Source organism: Elgaria multicarinata, chromosome 1 (assembly GCF_023053635.1).
Source record: "Elgaria multicarinata webbii isolate HBS135686 ecotype San Diego chromosome 1, rElgMul1.1.pri, whole genome shotgun sequence".
In the NCBI taxonomy this organism is placed as follows: domain Eukaryota; kingdom Metazoa; phylum Chordata; class Lepidosauria; order Squamata; family Anguidae; genus Elgaria; species Elgaria multicarinata.
This window is the reverse complement of record NC_086171.1, coordinates 20,972,155-20,995,843: the sequence shown is the minus strand read 5'-3', so window position 1 is coordinate 20,995,843 and position 23,689 is coordinate 20,972,155. Positions and strand designations below refer to the sequence as shown.

The window sequence follows — 23,689 nt, the reverse complement described above, 5'->3', positions numbered from 1 at the left end:
TCCCCCCTTAGTCTTCTCTTCTCAAGGCTAAACATATCCAGTTCCTTCCATGCCACACACACACACACACACACACACACACACCGCTCATAGGACTCTGGCCTAATCAACACCAAGCAGGATATTGCACTATTAAAGTATGAAAGCAATATATCAAAGGCAGGAGCCACACTACTGCTTTATAGTGGTATTGAAGTGCACTGACAACTGTTGGGGCCCATTGACACATAGCACATACCGCTTTCATAGTGCTATATCCTGCTTGGTGTGACTCCTGCCTCTTATATACTTCTTTCATACCATTTTTGTAGTGCTATATTCTGCTTGGTGTAGATTAGGCCTCCGTTTCTAGTCTCCTGATCATTTTTGTTGCCCTTCTCTGAAAAGTTTATCTGAATCCTTCTTAAAGTGCCTAGACATGGACAGAGTACTCAAGGCGAGGTCTGACCAGTGCAGAGTAGAATGGAACGATCACTTCCTGTGATTTTGAAGCTCTACTTCCATTGATGCAACCTCAAATAGCATTGAAGTCAGCTATTTAGCAAATAAATAAATAATTGGGGGGGGGAGGGGAGAGGCAACGATTCAGAAGTAAGAGATCATCATTCCATTACCAAATATGTTTTAAAGGAAGCGATTCCTGCAATTTTACACACACACACACACACACACACACACACGATTCACGATTCTGCCAATTTATTCTGCACAGCTGCAACTCCGAAGGGTTTGTTCAAAGCAGCTGTCCCCTGCTGACCTGACCTCTTTTAGATGTTATGTAATACATAATTCATGAGCCAGCTTCTCTCCTTGCCAGCAGCATTTAACTGTGCATTTTGCAGCTATTAACCGTCCCATATGATATTAACACACTTTGTAAATGCATTAGGTTTACATTCAGCTGAGGCACTAGAAAATGTTCACACTTCCAGGCCTATAGACTTTAATTATTAGATGGTGATAACTTGGTAGTATTTCTTTGTCTCTTCCTGCCAGTAGTCAAAGGTTTACTTGTAGCGAAGCGAAGCACTTCACAACAGGCCAGGCCCTTTTCCAAAACCCCTTATTGACTGAAGTATCTGGGCATATCTATAACAAACTGAAAATTCTTGGATCTTATACCCAGCCAGGTCTACAATTCAGCAGAGTGAGGCAACTGCTTGGGGTGGGTGGGTGAGCCTCCCCAGCCATTCCTCTATGGGAGGAAAAATGCTCTGTGTGCCACAGAACCTGCCCTGCATCCCCTAAATTAGTTTCCTGCCCTCTAGTGCTGTGGAGGTCACTACCCTGTTGAAGTAAGATTCAATAGCCAGTCCAGTCAGCTTCTGTACATGAAATGAGGATGGGTGGGCACCATCTTTTCTTTTGGCTCAAGCAGCCTTTTCTTGCAGAATAATTCGTGCACAGCTGAATTTCTCTTCATCTATACATTGTTTATATCCAACTTCTCCAGGGTGAAGTTGACTCACAGTCAAGTAAATTAAAACAAGACCTACTGAGGCCTTACAGAGAGTCAGAACATTGTTCCATCCAGCTCAAAATGGACCTCACTGACTGACAGTGACTTCTCCAGGGTTTCAGGTAAGGGTCTTTTCCAGCCTTACCTGAAGATGCTGGACACTGAACCTGGCATCTTCTGCATGCAGTGCTCCAGAGACAATAGTTCTCAGTTGGCCTGCTAATATTTTAGCAATAAGTTATTTCCCCTTAACTAAGTAGCAAGCTGAAAAAAAGATTTACAGTGGAATCCTATTGAGTTACTCAAAGGTAACTGGTTATAGGATTTTAGCCTTAATAATGATGATAGATGCTCTTCTCTTTCCCCCACTAGGAAGCTATCTAACATCTGTGACTGTGCCTCAGTCAGTCGCGTAGCTTGCATCATTATTTCCAAGAAAGCTTAATAAACAGCCACAACAAATGACATGGTTTACACCCAAATGTGTGTCATATTTACTACGACAGAACTATTACCTGCGCATTCCGGGTTGTCTTCATTAAAGTTGATGGCAAAATCGTGAGAGACCTGTGGACCAGCCCCCCCCCAAAAAAATTAGATAATTTTTTAGTTCAGAAAAGTGATTGAGCTGTTTTCCAATAGCAGATGGAGAGTTCAGATATACTATCTTCATCCAGACAAACAAGTACTGAGAAATGTATTTTAGGGAGCTGTCTTATTGAGACAGTCAGCAGCCTCTGAAGCTGGAGGCTGCCGAGTATCCAATGTAGGGCAGCTGCAGCATGGAGCTATCAAAATTAATGGTAGACATTATCACTGTGTTCATTACATTCCCAATTTGAGGCAAGCTATTTCCAGTATATGTGTAATGGTTGACTTAAGTGTACAATTTGTGAAGAACCTCAGATCTAAGGATCAAATCTGGCACTCTGGAAGTCCCATTCTGGCCCTCCGAGTTTCTCTAGAAGTCCACACCCCTTTCCCTGGCTCTTCCCCTTTCCTCCAAACACCAATTGTTTGGTGCTTTCTTGGGGTTTGTGCAGTTTTCTCCCCCATTGAAACATTGAAATGCCTCTCCTAAGGCTGATTTACTGACAGTAAGAGCTTTAAGTTCCAATAATGCTGGTATGTTTAGAAATTTGGCCCCACCTCTTTGACCCCGCCTACAACAGGAATGCAGCCCTCGAGAGGTTCTCCAAAATGGAATTTGGCCCTCAGACTGAAAGAGATTCTGCACCCCTGGTGCAAATGCATCTGGCCCAAATGTTTAGCCTTACTATTTATGTACTCAACAATATTAAGCAAGTAGATACCTTTCCAGCTGCATGTGTTTTACCAGGAGAAAAATGAATCAAGTTTACCGTTCAAGTCACCATTTTGTCAGCTTTTTCAAAACTACGCATGTTTGACTTTCTAGCACCTTATTTGTCTTATCCCTCATGCATTTCACATTATGATAGGAAAAGCACAACATTTCCCCTCGTAATTGGAAGCAAGAATATCTTAAGGGGCATATGTTGGCGATAGGTATCGTTATTGCATTTAGAGAGACAGATGGAAACAGCATAATTCATCCTATGCAGTGATTTCCCATTAAGTGTGAAGTGTAAGTGTAAAGTTAAAACAATCTTATTGGCTACCATTAATCGAAGAGTCAGTCACTCAGTCCTGTAAATAATGTGCCTCAAAAGAACACTGTTCTAAGCACAGACAACTAGTACAGAGCTTTTCTATTCTAGTGGTCACATAAGTTAAATTGTCCAGTCAATCACGCAAAAATGTATGCAACTTCCTTCCTTCCTTTTTACTTTATTCAACCCCCCTCTACCTCAGCCAATTTCTGGCCAGCTCTTATACCCCATTCTCAAATCACAAAGAACAGCTGCTTCACGTCAAGTGCATTCACACACATACACACACACTCCTCTCAGCAGTGACATTAATCCCATCCTTTTGAAGCATTGACACCCAGCCTAAATATCAAAAGTGCTATTTTCTAAAAATAAAGTATGTCACAACAGGAGGGGAAATTGAGTGGCATGGGAACTCTGCAATATGGTAATATTATGTGAAGAGCCAAAGGGCTTCAAATTATCATCATTGGCACAAGATTGGTTTGGAACTCATAATTATGTATACAGAGATATGGTCTGAGCAGAGCGCCTCAGAATTGCAAGCATCCCGGGTAACTAAAATTGCTTCTGCCACTCATTCACCTCTCCTGCTGAGTTCTTCTCCTCTCCCACCAGCTGCCCCACAGCCTTCCAAGTTCACCTCCCACTCATACATTCTCTCTTCAACAACCTATACATTGTGCTACATACACCAAGAGAAAGAGGAAGATTCACCTGTACACCTACTTTATAGTCCGGAGGTATTCTGGCTCCAAAACCATAGACGGGGAACATTTTATCACTGAAATCAGAACAAAAAACAGGGTTAGCTTTTATTCCCCCATCCCACACACAATAAGCCCATTCCATTGTTTCACAAAAACATCACAGAGTAGAAGAAAGTTTTGTAAGATCAAGCATTTTATTCACTCCTGTTCAAATGATCACAAAAACCTGTTCAGTCTTCTTTACATATTTATCAAAGATTCAAAAGCACAGATATCATTAGCTTCTCACCTATTTTCTCATTGTTATTTATGTTTTTATACATTTCCTACGCTGATTATTCCCTGTCATTTGGCATGCTTATATACATTTCCACATGTTGCTATAAGACATGAATTTCTCCAAATTGTACAATTCTGACTTGGAGCTAGGTAACAAATGGCACTGTAAGTTGGACCTAAGTAATGGGTTCAAAATCTGGATACTTCTCATAGGAATAGATGCATATGGAGCTGCTTTATACTGAGCCTGACCACTGGTCTATCTAGCTGAGTATTGCCTCTATTGACTGCCAGCATCTCCAGGGTTCCAGACGGGTCTTCCCCAGCCTTAGTGGAGAGGCTGGGGATTGAACCTGGGACCTTCTGTGGGCAAAGCGTCTATTCTATGACTGAGTTATAGCCCTTCACTTGAGTCAGACAGGATTGATTCAAATATCTTGTATCTCAAATACATTGTGAATAAAGACAACAGGACTAATCCAGGTGTATCGAGTCAAGCAAGCAAGATGTCTATTCTCAAGTGTTGTCTGATGTTTACTATTAACTTACTCAATATTTCTATTTGCAATGCTTGGATCTACCAGTGCCTTTCTGGTTATTAGTCACCCTAAAGACTATAGCTAAGCTATAGACCTTTTTCATCGTTTTTACTCCCCTGAAAGCCAGCCAACTCCCTTAAGTTAAGGAAATGAAATAATTTGGACATAACCTAATTGCCAGCTCAACCATAACATTGCCATAATGATAATATAACTTACCAACAAAATGGAATGGTTGTTGATGCTATGGAAGTTAACTAATGGAATGAGTATATCTTCTGAATGCTTTAGGTATCCTATCTTTCCAATGTGATTCAAGGCAGGACAAGTGTTGGCCTGTTACATCCCTTCTAACTGCAATATTCTGTTCAGAATATTGCCGTGCAGCCTGACCCTAAGTATGTTTACTGCCAAATAAATCCCATTCTGTTTGATTTACTCTCCAGTAAGTGTACACTGAACTGCAGCCATAGTACTTCCAACAAGATAAATACTGGATTGGGGATGGTGACTAGATGATGCAATAACATTTACTTCTTTTAGATCACAGGTATGAAGTTATATATTCCTGTAGTATGTAAATACTACTTCTACCCATTCAATAATGGGTAGAATCCTGCACTTTGTACTTATGTGCTCTAGCATATGGACAATCAGTCTTGGATTCCCCCTCCCCCTTTAATCTGTTGGTATATATATATATATATATATATATATATATATATATATATATTATAATATTAATATAATATTATATATGTCAAGAAATACTTTTGTAAGCCGCCATGAGAGCCTTTTTTGGCTGAATGGCGGCATAAAAATCCATATATATATACACAATTCTACTGTAGGTTTAATTCTAACTTTTGTAATTTATTATTATTATTATTATTATTATTATTATTATTATTTATTTATTTATTTATATAGCACCATCAATGTACATGGTGCTGTACAGAGTAAAACAGTAAAACAGTAAATAGCAAGACCCTGCCGCTTAGGCTTACATATTTATATGTTTTAATTGTACATGTTTTAATCTTGTAAACCGCCTTGAATCCCAGTACTGGGAAAAAGGCGGGAAATAAATAATAATAATAATAATAATAATAATAATAATAATAATAATAATAGCCAGCAACTTTTAAGTTATAAGGCAATGATGCTTTTGAAAAACAAAACAAGGGGTGTCATAAACAAAGCAGGTGGTGCAACTTTCATGCTAATTGCCTGCTGATTGCCATCTCTTTGAATATATGCTGATAGAAGCAGGAATTGGGATGCAAAAAAAAAAAAGTCCAACAGACTAAGAACTCAGAACAACAACAACAACAACAACAAAAGGACCAAAGGATTGAAAACTGTTCTACCAAAGAGTAATCAGAACTGGATTTAGAACCACTCCCTTTTTTTGAAGTGCATGAAGAATCAGATAGAATAACTCAGGGTTATTCTATCCACAATTACACATGTGGCTATGTGTGCAGAACTGTGTATGTATCCCTTAGAGCACTCACTTAGTGAATGAAACAAGCAGGCAACAAAATCTCCATTCTGCACCAAGCCTCGAAATATATACATAGGAAACAAGCAATACAAAATATCCAGAAGTTCTGTGGTACAGTTTGAAATGTGATTCTGAATCCTTTAGAACACAACACGTGATGTACAAATGCTATCATAAATTGCATTTCAAAGAAGATCAAGGGCCCTGCTATTTGGTTAAACTCTAACAAAAGTTGCTTGTCTTTAACTTTTACTAAACTTGCAACTGTGAACAAATGCTATCAGTTCTATTGTTGCAGACAATGCATTCCGGAGGCACGGTAGGCAGAAGCATCCTTATCTATCCAACTGCTTCCGGCATTATGGAAGCTGTTATGGATGTGCACTGGCAGGCGTCTCAGCTAAGGATGTTGGAGAAATCCTCAATGGAACCAAATGAGTTGAGGTCTTTTTTTTTTATCAATCCAACCTGCAGATTCTGTAGTGGACCAGCTTTTCCCCATGGACGTGTGGACCATTTCCCTAACCTTCAGAATTTTTGTGCAATTTTTGTTGTACATAATTTTTAAAAAAAACCTGGCCAAAACCATGCATTTCCCCCATAGGCTAAAGTGTGAAATTGTGCATTTGGAGGGAATACGGATATTTGGCATGTGTGAGTAGCATAAATTTGCATTTGCGCAAATTTGGGAACTGAAAAAAAAAATCCAATTCCATCAATGGGCAGAGGACAGAATGAAAAGCACCTTACAATCTGCAAAATACAGACGGAACAGATTTTGCCCATTCTGTACATTTAGATTCAGTTACTGATCAATGCAATACTGTTGCCATGAGAAGCTTGTGTAAAACTGAAAATGGACAGTACTTTTCTCTTCTCCCAAACACTTAACAACATATGCTGAGTTTTTAACTGAGCCCAGAATAGTTGTTATAAATGGAAATTGTTGTTTTAAAGCTTTTGTTGGTTTTAAATTTTTGTATATTTGTTTTCACTGTTTTTAACCCTTGTAAACCGCCCAGAGAGCTTTCGCTCTGGGGCGGTATATAAATGTAATAAAATAAATAAATAAATAAATAAATAAAATACTTCCAATCAGAAGTCAGGAAGATGGTTTTCTCACAAGTGAAACTTTCTCTGCTACTGAATCGTATCAACAATTCCATAATGAAAACTCCAGATGGAGACATTATACCAGTACATGAGGCCACCCCTGTTGTCTGATTCACGGAGATAGGGCTGTTTTGGATTTTACATCAGGGAAGTGCAAGTTGCTACCACCAAGCTAAATTCAACCTACCACCCCTCTCTGGGCCGTGAAAGACTACAGTAAGATGAGTTAATTCCTGTGTGGTGATTTTTTTTTTTAAAAAAAAAAGTTACAAGATCACATAATGTTTAAAAATAGAGCTTAAAATATATGCACCTGCTTTAGTTATTCTTCTGTCCATTTCTCTCTCTCTCTCTTGCTTTTTTTTTTTAAAAAATAAATTGCTCCTGAGGTGCCTTGGGGAAGTGGAATCTGCTGACTATGGAGAAACACGTGCTCATAATTGAGCTTTAAGTGCATGGAGACGGAAAGTGGCAGTGTGCTACCTACAAGAGGAATAATTAATGAACATGGGGAATACACATGCTCTGAAGCTAACTTCTGAAAGGCATCTACTAATGAATTAACTGACAAAGCTGAATCTAAATACTATACCCATAAATTGACCTGATTAACATTAAAATTAGCTGCTCTGGCAAAAGCAAAAATAAAAATAAAAAAGCAACAGCCCCAAACATGCCAACTCTCCGCACCTCCTTCAATGAACTCCCCAATAGGCGAATCACAAGGATGCAGTAAACACCTATTTCAAGATTAGTAACAACACTAAAAATAGGAAATATATATGTACAAAGATAGGAAACTGCCTTAGCAGCCACATTCACAAACAACGGTAAGCCAGAAATCTGGAGAACCCTGGCTTCGCTTTCAGGAGCTGCATGCTGGTATACACAGGCTGATACTTTGCTGCTTCCGCCAGTGGGAACAGCTAAACCAGGGGTGTAAACAGAGCCGACCGTATCGTTGGGCAGAGTGAAGCGGTCACTTCAGGCAGATGCTGGAAGGAGGCAGCAAGATATTGGAAAAGAGGCCAGTGTGCCATGAGACCTGTTCTGCAGCCTGCTATGCAGCCCCCTCCCAAATTATCCTGCTGTCTTCAGGTGCATGGGGGATGATCAATACAGAAGACAAACCACCAGCCAATCCAGTCGGATCTTGTACATGGAGTGGGAGAGGGCACTATCTCATCTTCATATCAGGCAGCAAAAAGTCTTGGGCTGGCCCTGGTGTACAACCTGGTGGCCCTGAAGGCCTTAACTCCAGCCTCCACCACTGCTGAATTCTCATAATTCATTGTAGTTTCCCACTGATTTTATCATTGCTATAGGCCATCCTGGCTGGCCTATAGCATGCATGTATGAGGTTCTTTGGGGAAGGGAACAATCCGTATCAGGATCACTGGGAGACAGAGAAGGAGTGGGGATCCTCATGGAGTTTGCGCTTTTCCCACCACTGGTACCAATGAGGAAAGTGTTTTCTATGTTGGGATTGCTGGGACATGCCACCAACCTCCAAGCTTGGCTGCTGCATCGTCGTTTGAAACTTAATATGGCAAAGACTGAATTGCTTGTTTTTCCTCCTAAACCTTCTCCTCATCTCTCATTCTCTCTTACTGTCAACGATATTACGCTTACTCCAGTCAAGGAAGCTCGTAGTCTTGGCTTTATATTTGATTCCTTGCTCTCCTTTATTCCTCATATTGAGGAAGTAGCTAAATCCTGCCGTTTTTTCCTGTATAATATTGCCAGGATTCAATCATTTTTGTCTGTCTCTTCTGCCAAGACACTTGTTCATGCACTGGTTATCTCTCGGCTGGACTACTACAACCTACTTCTCTCCGGCCTTCCTTCTTCTCACATCAGTCCGTTGGTTTCTGTCCACCACTCTGCCGCTAAGATCATCTTCCTGGCTCGCCGCTCTGACCATGTTACTCCACTTCTGAAATCTCTTCATTGGCTTCCAATTCACTTCAGAATCCAATATAAACTTCTCCTGTTGACCTTCAAAGCTTTTCACGGTCTAGCTCCTCCCTATCTCTCCTCTCTCATCTCACACTATTGCCCCGCTCGTGCTCTTCGCTCCTCTGATGCCATGTTTCTCGCCTGCCCAAGGGTCTCTACTTCCCTTGCTCGGCTTCGTCCATTTTCTTCCGCTGCCCCTTACGCCTGGAACGCTCTTCCAGAACATTTGAGAACTACAAGCTCAATCGCAGCTTTTAAAGCTCAGCTAAAAACCTTTCTCTTTCCTAAAGCTTTTATAACTTGATGTTGTTTGGACTTTATACTGTTAATTTTACCCTACCCTGTGCCTGTTTACCCTACCCGGTGCCTGTCTGCATTCTCTTCCCCTCCTTATTGTCTTACCATGATTTAATTAGAATGTAAGCCTATGCGGCAGGGTCTTGCTATTTACTGTTTTACTGTTTTACTCTGTACAGCACCATGTACATTGATAGTGCTATATAAATAAATATAATAATAATAATAATAAGAAGAAGAAGAAGAAGAAGAAGTCAGCATCATATGCAGCCCTCAGGGCCAAAAAGGTTTTGCTCTCCTGAGCTAAACTAGCTAGGCACTGAAAGTGTAATATGTCATCTGAACTGGGGCTTCTGTCTTGTTGCCTGTTTTACAGGCCAGAATTGCAAACCAGCAAATGTTCCTGGTTCCTGGCTTGTTTGTCATCTGGGTTCGGATGACACGCTAAGCTTTCAATTCCTGGTTCGTTAGTTCAGCAGGAGAAACCAAGTGGGAGCGAACAGTTTGCATGTGGCCATCAAGCAGCAGCGGCAGGTAAGGTTGTTGGTTGTAGACTGAAATAGAAGACATCGTGACCCGTTGCAAAGGAAGGGAAACACAATGGTTCCTGGGAAAATGCATAGTCATGAAGTTTCAGGAAACTTCATTGTTGTGAATGTACCCAGGATGCACTGCGCTCCCATTCCCTTTGGAAACATTCTTCTTTGTTTCCCGAGTTGTAAACTGGGGGACTTTTCTATGGACTGAAAATGCTGTTCCTACAAATATAATGAGAAATGGTGCCATATGATTTTGTGGACAAAGGAGGGATGAAGGCACTCAACAGTAATCAGTTTTTATCCAGGCCCTTTGCTGGCACACACATAATCACCAGTTCTCTAAGGATTTAATTCCAATTTGCAGAAGTTCCATTTGCACGACTCTAGCAGCGTTCCACTCAACTCCTTCACTTGCCTTTGAAAGGAGCTTTCATTACCATGTAAACAGCATTCCTTTGAAGCAGCATCATTACTGCCCCCTGTAGTTTAATACGTGGAAGACAACAGTAAACTCCTCAAGAATGATCCAGAAGCGAAATTAGCATCAGGCTGACAAGGCACTCTGTCAATTTCATAACGGACATTCCTGTCTGATAAGTACGTCCATGGTACCACATATGATGGACAGCCAATGCATATTTCAGGAGCGCATGGGAAATAATAATGATGTGCCCAGATACAAGCTGTGAGACTAATCAAAGAATGCAGAAGGACCCAATTAATTCAAATCAATGAGATTTGGCTATAGGTATTGCTAGCCAGGGTGTGGAAACAATTAGTTTGACAAAAATACTCAATATAGACAAAGCAGAATACTTTGGGGTTCATTAGATGATCCCTTTACCATTGGTTAAAGACTGCCTAAATCAGCCTTCCTCAAACTGGTTCAGACATGTTGGACTGAAACTCCCATCATTCCTAGCCAGGATAGCCACTAGTTTCAGTCCAACATATCTGGAGGGAAGGCTGAACTAGATAATGTGGGCTATTAATTAATTTATTTGTAATAATTATATACCACTTAATACAATAAAATCCCTAAGCAGTTTAAGAGAGATATGGGATTGGATCCAGATTTAGATGTATCTTTAGATATGGTGAGCAGTATAAAAATTGAAAATAAATAAAACTTAAATAAATAAACTGACACTGGATGAACTGCACCAACAGAAGTTGACTTCTCTGTCGCCCCCTTCCAGTGGTAGCCCCTCCAGCTCCCAGAAAATGCTACACAGAGAGTCTGGAGGCGCTATTGAATGAGTGGGTTGTGTCTGGGGGCATGGGTGATCACCCAAAATTGGGCAGAAGGACCTCTGAAGAGTGGAGCTTTTCCTCTTGTGGAAGGCAGATCCTGGATCCAACCCATGAACTGCAAGAAAGACATACTTGGGCCAGGATTGAAAGAGCAACTGTGGGCGCACACACAGTTCCCTCGATTAAGACCACGAGCTTCCCACTTCAAATCCAGAAGTGACAATATGGTGCATGGCTGCTAAACATAAATGCACGTGGTGGCTAGTTACACAGATGTGCATGTGCTTTATGTTTAAATGGTCAGTGTGACAATGGGAGGAATGGTGGGCTGGTTGGAGATATGAATACACCAGATGTATCAAGGCAATGGTTGATGGTGGGGTGGATTAGGATCTGAATGCATGAAACCAGTTTGTTGAACAGGTCTGGGGATTAGCTATCAAGACCTCAAAAGGTTCTATTTTGGTTTATTACTAAAAGCTTTCCGCAGGCCCAATCATGCTAAAACTCTTGGAGATTTTCACTGCAGCAGACACAGCATTGTTCTAAAGCTATCAGCATGTAACCACCAAAGTTATTATCCTATTATCTGACTGCCACCTAGAAACTACTCTGAAGCAAATGTGGTCATCTTTCACCTGTCGTAGTCTTGGCAGATCTCCCCAACAGCGACCAGGGCCTTCAAGTATTCATTTGGCTGATAGGGGTGGATGTAGTGGAGTGAACAGCTGTTCCGGGGATCACCATTTGAGGCAGTGAAATCTATCGCTACCTGGAAAAGAAAGGAGAGAAGAGCAAGTTACCATACGTAAGCTTCTCTGCCGTGTGCCTCCTTCTTCATGAGAATGGTGATAAGCAGTGGAAATTGACAGCAGGAACCAAGAGAGCTGGTTGCACCATGCAACTATTTGTATGGCCTTCCCAAACAACCTGGTGCCTCATAATGTGCAGCACGTAGTAAGACTTATGTGTGACATACACCAAAAGGTAGTATGTGATATTATATAAAAGCATACACACAACTATGCTGTAGAATCCATTTTTAATCATTACTTATTATACATCGTACTCGCCTTTCCAATATAAGCCATAGAGCCAGGTCAGGTTACAAACCAACAGAAAACAAAACCAGTAACAACACAACTCTCACAACATACTGTAAAAATAACAGTATCTGTAGTGACATTTTATTTATTTATATCTTAAATATTTGCGCCCTGTTTTTCCAGCAGAAGTGCCCAAGGTAGCTAATGGAGTGCAGTAGAGAGCAGGAGATAACTCACAACAAAACATAAAAGAGTGATATTCCAGAAAGTAATCAAAACCTAAGAGTGGTTGCAGCTGAAAACACAACTTAGGGCCTCAACAGGCGAAAGAGCGAGATCTTAATAATCCTCCTGATTTCATTCAGCTTGAATGGTCATCATGGTTCATTCATCCTCAATGAAGTTCTCTGAGGTAAGTCTAGCGTGGCCACTTAGGCATCACCAAAAAAGAGGAAACGCATCACCAAAAAAGAGAACAATAGAGGATAGACATTGGTATAAAATCTGCATACACTAATTTATATAGAGAGATGCAAATCTAGAAAGAGTTACTATAATTTAAACATGACCATAGTAATGAAGACCATGAACAGATTACTGTCTGTGGCATGACATAATCTGAATTCTATAGAACGGTCAAGAGGTGTGTGTGTGTGTGTGTGTGTGTGTTGGAGAGGGCAAACACTAAATGGGCTTTAGGGTTTTTTCACCCCTAAAAGCCTTTCCAGACATCTATTGCATCCATAGCTGAGTTGAGGGCACAGGCTCATCAAATTTCTACTTCAAAATTAATGACTATGCATGATTCATGATCCTTTATGTAGAAGAGCTCAGGCTTTAGCTGTGTGTGGGATTGACTTTGTTTTTCACTAGAACCCCGAGGTCCACCAACTGAAGCCTAATGCAAAATAGTGACTCAGGAAGGCAGACACAGAATTGTGGAACAAGGTGGCTCTGAGCCCAGAAATTTGTTTTCATTATCAAAACTGAAGCCTGTAGACAAGTCCTTGCAAACATAAATCTACTCCAGTTCCCCCCCCACACACACACACACTCCAAAAAGCTTTCTCAATTTCATCGGCGAAATTCAGGAGAGGAACAGGCCGTTTGTTCTTGCTATTATTAAACCATTGGGAGTTAGAAACAGAGTGGCCACATAGGCATCGCCCCCCCCCCAAAAAAACAGATTTGCATAACATTTGCATATGCTGATTTATATTTATAGATGCAAATTTAGAAAAAATATTATGGAAATACGATTCATCTGAGTAGAGCGAGGAAGATTGTGGTTCCTTATTTTTAACAGTCTTTGGATTGCGCAGCCCTTCAAGTAGAGGACAGCTTCAAACAGAGGACTGGCCTCTGTAAAATAGGGGACATGCCATCCCAGTTGGAATTCCTTGCTGATCTACTGCAAAACACCGAGAGATCCTAATCTGACTTTTGACCACTCCTGCTGTATTTGTTCCCAGGTTCCTAAATCCACAATTAAGGGGGAAAGATTAGGTGGTTCCCTAATGAAGTCCACAGATCCACCTAGGTTCCTTCCAATGTTACACCCCCTCACAACTTTCTAAAACAATGGGGGGGACAACACAAAAAGGTGAGGGGGCAAGCACTGAATATGGGTGGATCTGCAGAGGCAACTTGATTAAACCAAGTAACACAGCCTGGCATGTGGACCACTGAGAGACATGGTGGAAAGACCAGGCAGAGGGATCACAGTGGGTAAATCACGACCTCCCACTATAGCTTTCTAAAACAGTAGCAAATGAGGCCCATCAAAAAAGATCACTGAGGAGCACCTTGAACACCCCGTAATTCACACACAGCCTGAAATACTACTTGATATTTTCGGCTCATTTTCAAAACCAACTGCAAATGCCCCCAAAGTAGAGATGGACAGATTTTGTTAAATCTGCTACGTCTGTGTTTTGTGGACTATTCGGTGTCTTTCGTTCCATTGTCCACTCACTGACAGAATCAGATTTTTTAAATGAGAATTTTGTTCCTGTATGCAAGTTTCCCCTTGTGTTAATAAGTATTTGTGCAACATCCCCCCAAAGTTGAAAAATGAACTGCAAGTCTGCAGAATCCATGCGAATCATAAAAAGTCGGTCCGCCGTGGAATGTGCAGGTCGCATTCACAAAAATCCAAAGCCGTTTGGACCTGTTGCGTATATTTTCTCCAAATCTCAATATACTTGAATAAAATTATATTTCTGTGTTTTATTTGTTTCAACCTAACTTATCACAGTAAAACAAATGAAACTCAGTGTCTCTTCCAATTATGTTACAATGTTCATTTGTCTAATTATAAGTTCTAAGCAATCAGAGCTTAATTTAATCCCCCACACTCAGGTGCTTTCAGGTTCACACATCTGTTTAACAAAATCACTGCAAAATTAAAATGTTCCACACTGTATATATGAATTTAAACTCCAGGCGGTGTCAGATACCTGCATTCATTTCATTCTTACTGCTTAAACTTTATTATGATTTCGGTAAAACTAACAATTGGTACTGCACTTTCCCTATCCAAATAATTTTATGAGCTAATTAACCATTCCACGTTTCTTTTACAGATGGAAGAGAGCTTGAAGTTCAGCCAGGAGGCAAAACTCAAATTTGAGCTTTGAACAGAGTTTGGTACATCATGCCCTCATTTTTTGAGAAACGAGAGGCATCTGGCAGCAAAAAGAGAAGTTTTACCTAACCTTTTAGAACTCCTGGCATCTGTATTTCCGGAAATGTCTTAGTGGTTTCCAGTTCAGGGAAAATTGGACTGTGTCACCATCGAGTTTCCTCAATGAACCAGGACAAAAATGCAAGACAAGCTGGACAATTGCATGAATTGAAATCGTATAAATGGAATGGAGCCCGACACCGTGCAAAGTAAAGTCACGCACTTGTGGACTAAGAGTGAACAAATTTCCAGCTGATAACACAAGTGTCAGCTGGAAAGGATAGAGCAGCCTTCCCCAAACTGGTCTGTCCTCCAGAGGCTTTGGACTACAACTCCCATAATCTTCAGTGACCATGCTGGCTGGGGATAATGGCAGTTAGAGTCCAATATATCTGGAGGACACACCAGTTTGGGGAAGGCTGGAATAGAGGAAAGGAAGAGAGCTGCCAGTGATTTTCACTGACAACAGAATGACTGCAGGCCATCAAAGGGATGCAGCGATAAAGTTTTCACTAAGGAGACTTTTGATGGAGATTGCACTACTGCTACTTGGTGCAGTTTTATAAATTGGTATCGGGATCAGAAATAGGGGGAGACAGAAAATTAATGCAATCCACGAAGAAACCCTAATGCAGACAGATTCTCTGGAAAACTTGTCTAATCCTAGGAAAAACAGTTGCAGGTAGGTTAAAAACTTGCACCCAATGGAGGCTGGTGGCTCCAATTTTGGTGGGTGGTGAATCCAGTCTGGGGTTTAGAGCTTTATCACACCAGCGTTATACTGTGCAATCACTGCGAATTGCGTGCAAAGGACTCTGAAGTTTTCCAGTTTATAATCTGCTTTTATTGTGAAGTACTCTGAAGTTTTCCAGTTTATAATCTGCTTTGACTGTGAAGTACTCCCATGCATCCTGCTTTAATTGTTAGATAAAGGGAAAAGACCCGCCCTATTTTGCTACTAGTTTTGGAGCGAATCATTTGTTATTTTCCGAGCGGCCACTGGGGGCGCAGGAGCAGGATTTGATAGGTTTAAAGGAAAATTAAACAAATGCTTACATCTGTGTAAGCTTTAAAGATAAAGGCATCAAAATTGGCACAGTAATAGATATGAAGGAGAGCTTTAAGTATACCGAATTTGAATTGGATTGGGTCATCCGTTGATTTTTTATGATTTTTTTACATTTCACCCCTTAAACCCTTTGCAAAGGATCTTAGGAGCGCTGCCACCCGGGGTGTGATTTAACAACAACAGCGCCAACAGCTTAGCGCTGTAGGGGATAAATCGAGGGAAACAGGTATGTGGGATGAAGCTTTTAGTCTGAGCCAGCCGACACTCAAAAGGAGCTATCCAAGGTAATGAACCCTCCCCAAATAAAAGTGGGTTCAGCACCTTGGATAGCGCCTTTAGCAGTGCAGCCATCAGCCTCCATTGCTTACACCTGACCTATTTATTTCAAGGTGTGCTACTGAGTTCATTTAACAAAAGGATCAAGTTAGGGCACAATTCTATGCATATTTAGACAAACAGCAACAACCTACTGCTCCAGCATGGCTTTCATCTAAAGATGCAGAGGATTTTGTCTTTACTTCGACATCTTTTCTCTCCCCCACCCCAATTATGGAGTTAACATCATTTCTGCATCATCATCATCATCATCATCATCATCATCATCATCATCATCATCATCATCTTTATATCCTGCCTTTTGCCCAATGCTGGGCCTCAACGAGGCATCACAAAATTTAAAATATATACATTAAAAACCTATAAACAGAGATATACAAAAGTTAAAAGTATATTAAACATATTCCAATATTAAAACATTTAAACATTTAAAATGACAATATGTGTCATAATGTGAGGCTGCTTTTGAAAACTGTTCTGAAACTTCAGGTGGTCCAGAATGCTCCAGACAGACCGTTAACCAGGGCTGGTTACAGACAATACGCTTCTCCTTTGTTGAAACAGCTTCACTGGCTACTGGTCTGTTTCTGGGCATGGCATGGGCGCAGGCTACCTGAAAGACTGCCTTCCCCCATAGTTCTTTAAATCTTCAGAAGAGGCCATTTTTTCAAGACCACCACCTTCAGAGTAGTGATGACACGGGCACCCAACTGGATCCAGGAGTCTGTCGGATTCACCTGCGTTGCCCCGGATGCAATTGGGCACCCACAGTGTGCTTATGAACCCATGCTCTGAGTGCCCACGAGGCCCAACGAGCACTCAGCGGCCATCTGCTCTCGTCATGCGGAGTCTTCATAGTGCACCACAAGAGAGGCTCTGGAAATTATGTATTTCCCCCGTTGCGTAAATAGTGGCTGAATAGGCCCCATTTATGTAAGAGCATTTGCACCTTTACTCTTGTGTAAATGGGGCTTTTACAGCTACCATTTACGCAACGGGGGAAATGAGGAATTTCCGGAGCGAGGATGGCTGGCTCCCAAGGGCTCACTGGGCCTTGCTGAGCCTCAAACGAAGCTTGTCCAGCCAGACAAGCAGGGGCGGGTGGCAGCGGGGTGAGCGTCTGATGGATCAGATGTGTGCGACTTCGCCAGTCCCTACTTCAGAGGCACATTTCATGGCAACGGGAAGGAGTCCTTCTCGGTTGCCACTCCTTCACTGTAGGACTTCCTGTTGAGGGAGACTCCCTCTCTGCTGTCCTTCGATCAGCAGGCAAAGACCACTTTAGTCAAGAGGGCCTTTCAGATGTAAGTGGGACTGTTTATATTTTGTCATTGTGATTTTATTTGTTTTTAATTGCGTTTTAATGTATCCACTTATTATTTTTTTTATCACCCTTTATTAGTGATCGCAAGCCACCTTGATTGCCATTTTTGGTAGAAAGGTCAGGTACAAATCAAATCAATCAATAAAATGTCAAAGGCCCTAACCTGGGTTTGGAGGTGTGTCAACCAGTTCTGGACAGGGTTACACTCCCCCTGACAGACTGCGTTCGCAGCTTAGGGGTGCTTCTGGATCCTTCGCTCCAAATGATAGCCCAGATAGATGCAACAGCCAGGAGTGCCTACTATCAGCTTTGGCTGATATGCCAGCTGCGCCCCTTCCTAAAGTTAGAAGACCTAAAGATGGAAGTGCACGTGCTGGTAACTTCGAGGCTCGACTTCTGCAATGCGCTCTACATAGAGAATCTACAAACTACGAGTTCCATCATAGATTTTAAAATGCGTTGGAAAACTCATCTGTTTTCCATAGCTTTTGGTATTTTAGCCTGATTTACTGTTCTCATTGCTATGATTATTCCTTTATTTCTGTATAATGAACAAGTAGCAACGGTAAGAACAGACCACGGAACAACGGACTGGTTTAAGATTGGGAAAGGAGTACGGCAGGGTTGTATACTCTCACCTTATCTATTTAACTTGTATGCAGAACACATCATGCGACGTGCTGGGCTTGACGAATCCAAGGCTGGAGTTAAAATCGCAGGAAGAAACATTAACAACCTCAGATATGCAGATGACACCACTTTGATGGCTGAAAGCGAGGAGGAGCTGAGGAGCCTTATGACAAAGGTGAAAGAAGAAAGTGCAAAAGCCGAGTTGCAGTTAAACCTCAAAAAAACCAAGATTATGGCAACTAGCTTGATTGATAACTGGCAAATAGAGGGAGAAAACGTGGAGGCAGTGACAGACTTTGTATTTCTGGGCGCAAAGATTACTGCAGACGCTGACTGCAGCCAGGAAATCAGAAGACATTTACTTCTTGGGAGGAGAGCAATGACAAATCTTGATAAAATAGTTAAGAGCAGAGACACCACACTGACAACAAAGGTCCGCATAGTTAAAGCAATGGTATTCCCCGTAGTAACCTATGGCTGCGAGAGCTGGACCATAAGGAAAGCTGAGCGAAGGAAGATAGATGCTTTTGAACTGTGGTGTTGGAGGAAAATTCTGAGAGTGCCTTGGACTGCAAGAAGATCAAACCAGTCCATACTCCAGGAAATAAAGCCAGACTGCTCATTTGAGGGAATGGCATTAAAGGCAAAACTGAAGTACTTTGGCCACATAATGAGAAGACAGGATACCCTGGAGAAGAGGCTGATGCTAGGGAAAGTGGAAGGCAAAAGGAAGAGGGGCCGACCAAGGGCAAGATGGATGGATGATATTCTGGAGGTGATGGACTTGACCTTGGGGGAGCTTGGGGTGGCGACGGCCGACAGAAAGCTCTGGCGTGGGCTGGTCCATGAAGTCACAAAGAGTCAGAAGCGACTGAACGAATAAACAACAACAAACTTCCCCCCTTCATATGTTTTAATGTGATTTTAGACTGTAAGCCTCTAGGCAGGGTATTGCTCTTTTATTTGTATATTCTGTACAGCACCAAGTACATTGTTGGTGCTAAATAATAATAATAATAATAATAATAATAATAATAATAATAATAATAATAATAATAATAATAATAGAGCTACCTTTGTGCCTAGTCCGGAAACTTCAACTAGTTTAAAATATGGAAGCCAGGTTGGTCACTGGTACACCTAGGGGTGACCATATTACACCAACACTAAAATCACTTCACAGGCTGTCAATTAGTTTCCAGGCAAAGTATAAAGTGTTGGTTATTACCTTTAAAGCCCTACATGGTTTGAGTTCCAGTTACCTTCGGGATTGCCTTCTCCTTACAATGTGCCCCCCACACTTAGATCCTCTGGGAAGAATTTACTCCAGTCAGCCAAAACTAGGCTGACAACTGTTACCTGGAGGACCTTCTCTTCTGCCACTCCCAGACTGTGGAATGGCCTGCTGGGAGAGATTTGTCAACTTAATAGTCTTTTCAAATTCACGAAGGCTATAAAGACTGATCTCTTCTGGCAGGCTTACCCAGATGAATTTTAAGATATTTGACTGTTATTTTTAATATTGTATCAGTTTTATATGTTTTTAATCAATTTTATGTATTTTGTGGTATTTGTATCTACTGTTATTCCCCACCTTGATCCAGAGTAGAGGCGGGTAAGAAATATATACATTGGCTAAAACTTTTATAGAACGTTCTGATTCTCTTTGAAGACGGGGAAATGCTAGAAGCACATTTGTTCGCATATGGTGGAAATGCAAGCATGTCAGGAATTATTGGAGAGATATTTTGCAATGTCCTAAAGACGTTATTGGATATGAAACTCAACTGGATTCTTTACCTCTCCTTTCTGGGATGTTTAAAGAGGGAAGTAAGAAAGGTTCATATGGTGAGAGTGGCATGCCTGTTAACAGCAGCTTGGATTCTGTTGGAAAAAGCAGGGCTCCCTTCCATCATTAGGGATTTGGAGGGTGGGTGGGTAGGTGGGTGGAATCTGGGACATTATGTTAATGAACAGGCTTACTTTTTCATAAGTATGTTTGGGAAGGAAAAAATCCAGACAATGATAAATGTTCTCCAATAGAATGCACATTGACTTTTTAACTAAGGCCTGCCAGCACTGCATTTGAAAGACATTCCTGTGTTTTTAAATAGCCTCATTTATTTGTGAGGTATGAGTTGGAAGTTGCATTTCCTATGACTTGAAGAAATGAAGCAGCAGGACCTGAAATTCCCCCTTGCCTGCTATTAAAATGACATTTCATAATGCCAAACAATGGCGCCTTCATTTCAAACCAACAAGAGATTTTCTGGTCTTTGGCCATGCTCACATCAGGTTTCCAGGTAACCTAATTTCCTCTCGAATGGAATTAGCATCTTCCGTTTCGCTCACACGTATTTCCATTTTTTTTTTCAGAAGAGCCGTATGAAAACGTGCCATGCAAATTCCATGCAATTCACAGCAGAGTGAGCTATGAGCTTGTTTCTCCTTAGCTAATGATATTGATACAATGCCACACAATGGCCCTGGTCAGTCTAGAACCTGTTTAGAAGAGTCCATGGGCTTTCTGGGAGGGAGGGGGAGGATCTCACGATATGCTAATCACGAGATCCTGCCCCTCAGTCCACACATGTCGCGCGATGTCCCGGGAGGACAGAGGATGTCGTGCCCGCCATTTTTAATTTTTTTTTACTGAAAATGAGTGCAAGAGCGCTCGAACGCCACAGTAAGTTTTTTTTTTTTAAAAAAAACCCTGCTCCCGCTCCCCCCACCCCCGATGGGCATGGAGCTCCTGAAAGGCTCCGTGCCCCGTGTCTGGCTCCTCGTGAGGAGCCGGGACAAACCGGGATCGCCGCCCACACATCCCGCGGTCTCAGGATAATCCTGAGACCGCAAGAAAAACTGGGATAGAAGTGTAAGGCTATATCCTGGGGAAAGGGAAGGATCATCCCTCCCTGCTCCTGGGATCCCCTGTGCATCACGTGGACACACAGGGACGATCCCTGGGATATTGCCCCATCTAGCCATGCCCCATGTTTGATGCCCCCCCCAATAGCATCCTGATCTTAAAGGGATTCTGCATAGGTTTTGCAGCAGGGGTGTTGAACATCTTTTGGCCTAAGGGACAAATTCCAATTCAAAGAAGCTCTCATTCTGGGGTGGGCAGAGCTAAATGCCAAAGTGGCAAAAATACCCACATATTTTAGCTTAAAGCTCTTATTGCCAGCAAACAAGCTTTACAACAGGCATTTCAACCTTTTAGAATGGGAGCGGGGGGAGAAACAGAACACAAAAACACCGGAAGTTGCCAAATCAGAATGTTGGCCCATCCAGCCCAGTATTGTGGACACTGACTGGCAGCTGCTCTTCAGGGTTTCAGCCAGAAATTTTTCCAGCCCTACTTGGAGGTGCAAAGCAGGTGGTCTTAATTCTGAGCTATTGCCCCTCCTAAATCCAAACTGCACAAAACCCAAAGGATTGGTGGCTGGGAGAAAGGGAGTAGGACCATGGGAAGTGGGGGTGACCTTCTGGGGAGCCCCAGAAGGCCAGATCGGAGAGCTCCTTGGATAGCTCCTTTAAGGTTCTGACGAGTTCCAACTGGAACCCATAGAGAATTCACTGCCCCACTGACGTTGGAGTCGCCAGCCTTCACTGACCCCAGGTAGGCCCCAGGCCTGAGGTTCTGCACCCCTGTTCTACACAATGGGTTGAAAAGGACCAAACATTTGCTTGCCTTTCGCCGACATGTTCTTTCCAGCCCAAAGTGATATGCTCACAAAGGATGCGCGGAGCCTCTTCAGTACGCTCAGCGTGATGCGCCAAAAGCTCTCATTAGCTCTTCAAATTAGCAGGTACATCATACCATAGCTTTTTGTTCGGAAACCCATGCTTAGCATCTTAGCTCCCTCCCCTATCAAACGGCCTTTCAGATCACAGCTGCATCGTATTGTCTGCACCCTGCTTGAACTCAATGGAAACGTAATTAATTTGAAAACAAAAAGAGAGTGGGCTGTCTTACCAGTTAAGTTCAGAACTCTGCACCTGCTTTTGTGGAAATATTGTCAATACAAAAGCTGGTCCTTAATCTGGTATAAAGATCCCTGCAAGTAACGGTGCCTGTTTTCTTCCGTGGATATTATCACAAATCTTGCGATAATGTCCCACTTCCATGTTAATCTGTACCTACTCTGTGTACATGGTTTTTAAAATAAATTTTACTGTAAAATATGCTTTTTCACACTACTTTTACACCACTTAATATCCTAAAATCTCTAAGCAGTTCACAACACAATACATTTGTAACACAGAATCATGTTTTCCGCCCCCACCATAAAACGTGCATTTTATAAGTATTTTAGTATGTTTTTAAAGCCAAAAACTCCATCGCAAAATTTTGGGGGGGGGTGCAAAAATCAGAAACATAAATCCATTCTGATCTGCACTTTAGCTCGGGAGGTGCAAATCAGACTGGCTTATTTGAAAATGTGCACTGAACAAAATTTTCAACGTTGCTCATTTCAGCAAGATGTACGCTAATAATGATAAATACGTAAAGACTGAGACCACTGCACAAGAGTGAATGTACCACTTGCTGGCTCTCTATGCAAACGTCAGCTGTTTATAAGCAAAATTAACTGTGACATACTACCAGATTTTAGCTGAACAAAATCATGGGGAGTTTCCAACAGGATCCCACTGATTCTGTTGTGCAAGCAGGATCCACCACTTGCACAATCGGGATTTAGCACTTCAGAATGCAAGGCCCCAAATGACCGGAAATGCTAGTTTCCAGATTGTCCCATGATGTGAGCTCTGCTGATCTGTCCCATTCTGGAAACAAGCATTTCTGTTCTTTTTCAGTTCCTACCTGAAGCACTAAATCCCGGAAGGTGGATCCCGCTGGTACTCGGGCAGACTTGGATACGGCCCCATGACATATGAAGCACACATAAAAATACTTTACCTACTCAGTCTCCCGTGTAAGTGCAGTAAAAGCTTATGGTGCATGATGTACTGGTGGGTGAGGGGAGAGTATTACCTGCTACTTAGTTTATCCCATATGTGAAATGATTTTTTAAAAAATTGCCCTGTGAAAGGCTTCCATCTTCATTTAGAAACCACTTACTGTAAACTGTATTTGGCATCCACCCATGATGTAGTCTAGGAATGAATGCATCTTGTGAATCTGGAAGTAAGAGAGCCAGAAACCTGCATTAAAATGGCACATGCTTAAATACGTCTTCATGTATTGCAAGGGAAGGTACATTTTTGAAGAAGGCAATTCTCCAGAGAGCACACTGACAATGCGGTACAGAGGAAATAAAGAAAAATGCTCCTACCCACCCACCCC

General features: G+C 41.8%; 1 protein-coding gene across 1 annotated transcript in view; it reads right to left on the bottom strand.

Annotated features, from left to right (window-relative positions):
• The window catches only part of CPNE4 (copine 4), a 208,677-nt gene that overhangs the window by 8,942 nt on the left and 176,046 nt on the right, over nucleotides 1–23,689 (bottom strand). The window contains exons 10-13 of the mRNA XM_063124856.1: nucleotides 23,465–23,524; nucleotides 11,926–12,059; nucleotides 3,820–3,874; nucleotides 1,975–2,026 (exon numbers count right to left, since the gene is read on the bottom strand). Of these exons, the coding sequence (XP_062980926.1) occupies nucleotides 1,975–2,026; nucleotides 3,820–3,874; nucleotides 11,926–12,059; nucleotides 23,465–23,524 (301 nt within the window). The remainder of the gene's footprint in view (nucleotides 1–1,974; nucleotides 2,027–3,819; nucleotides 3,875–11,925; nucleotides 12,060–23,464; nucleotides 23,525–23,689) is intronic.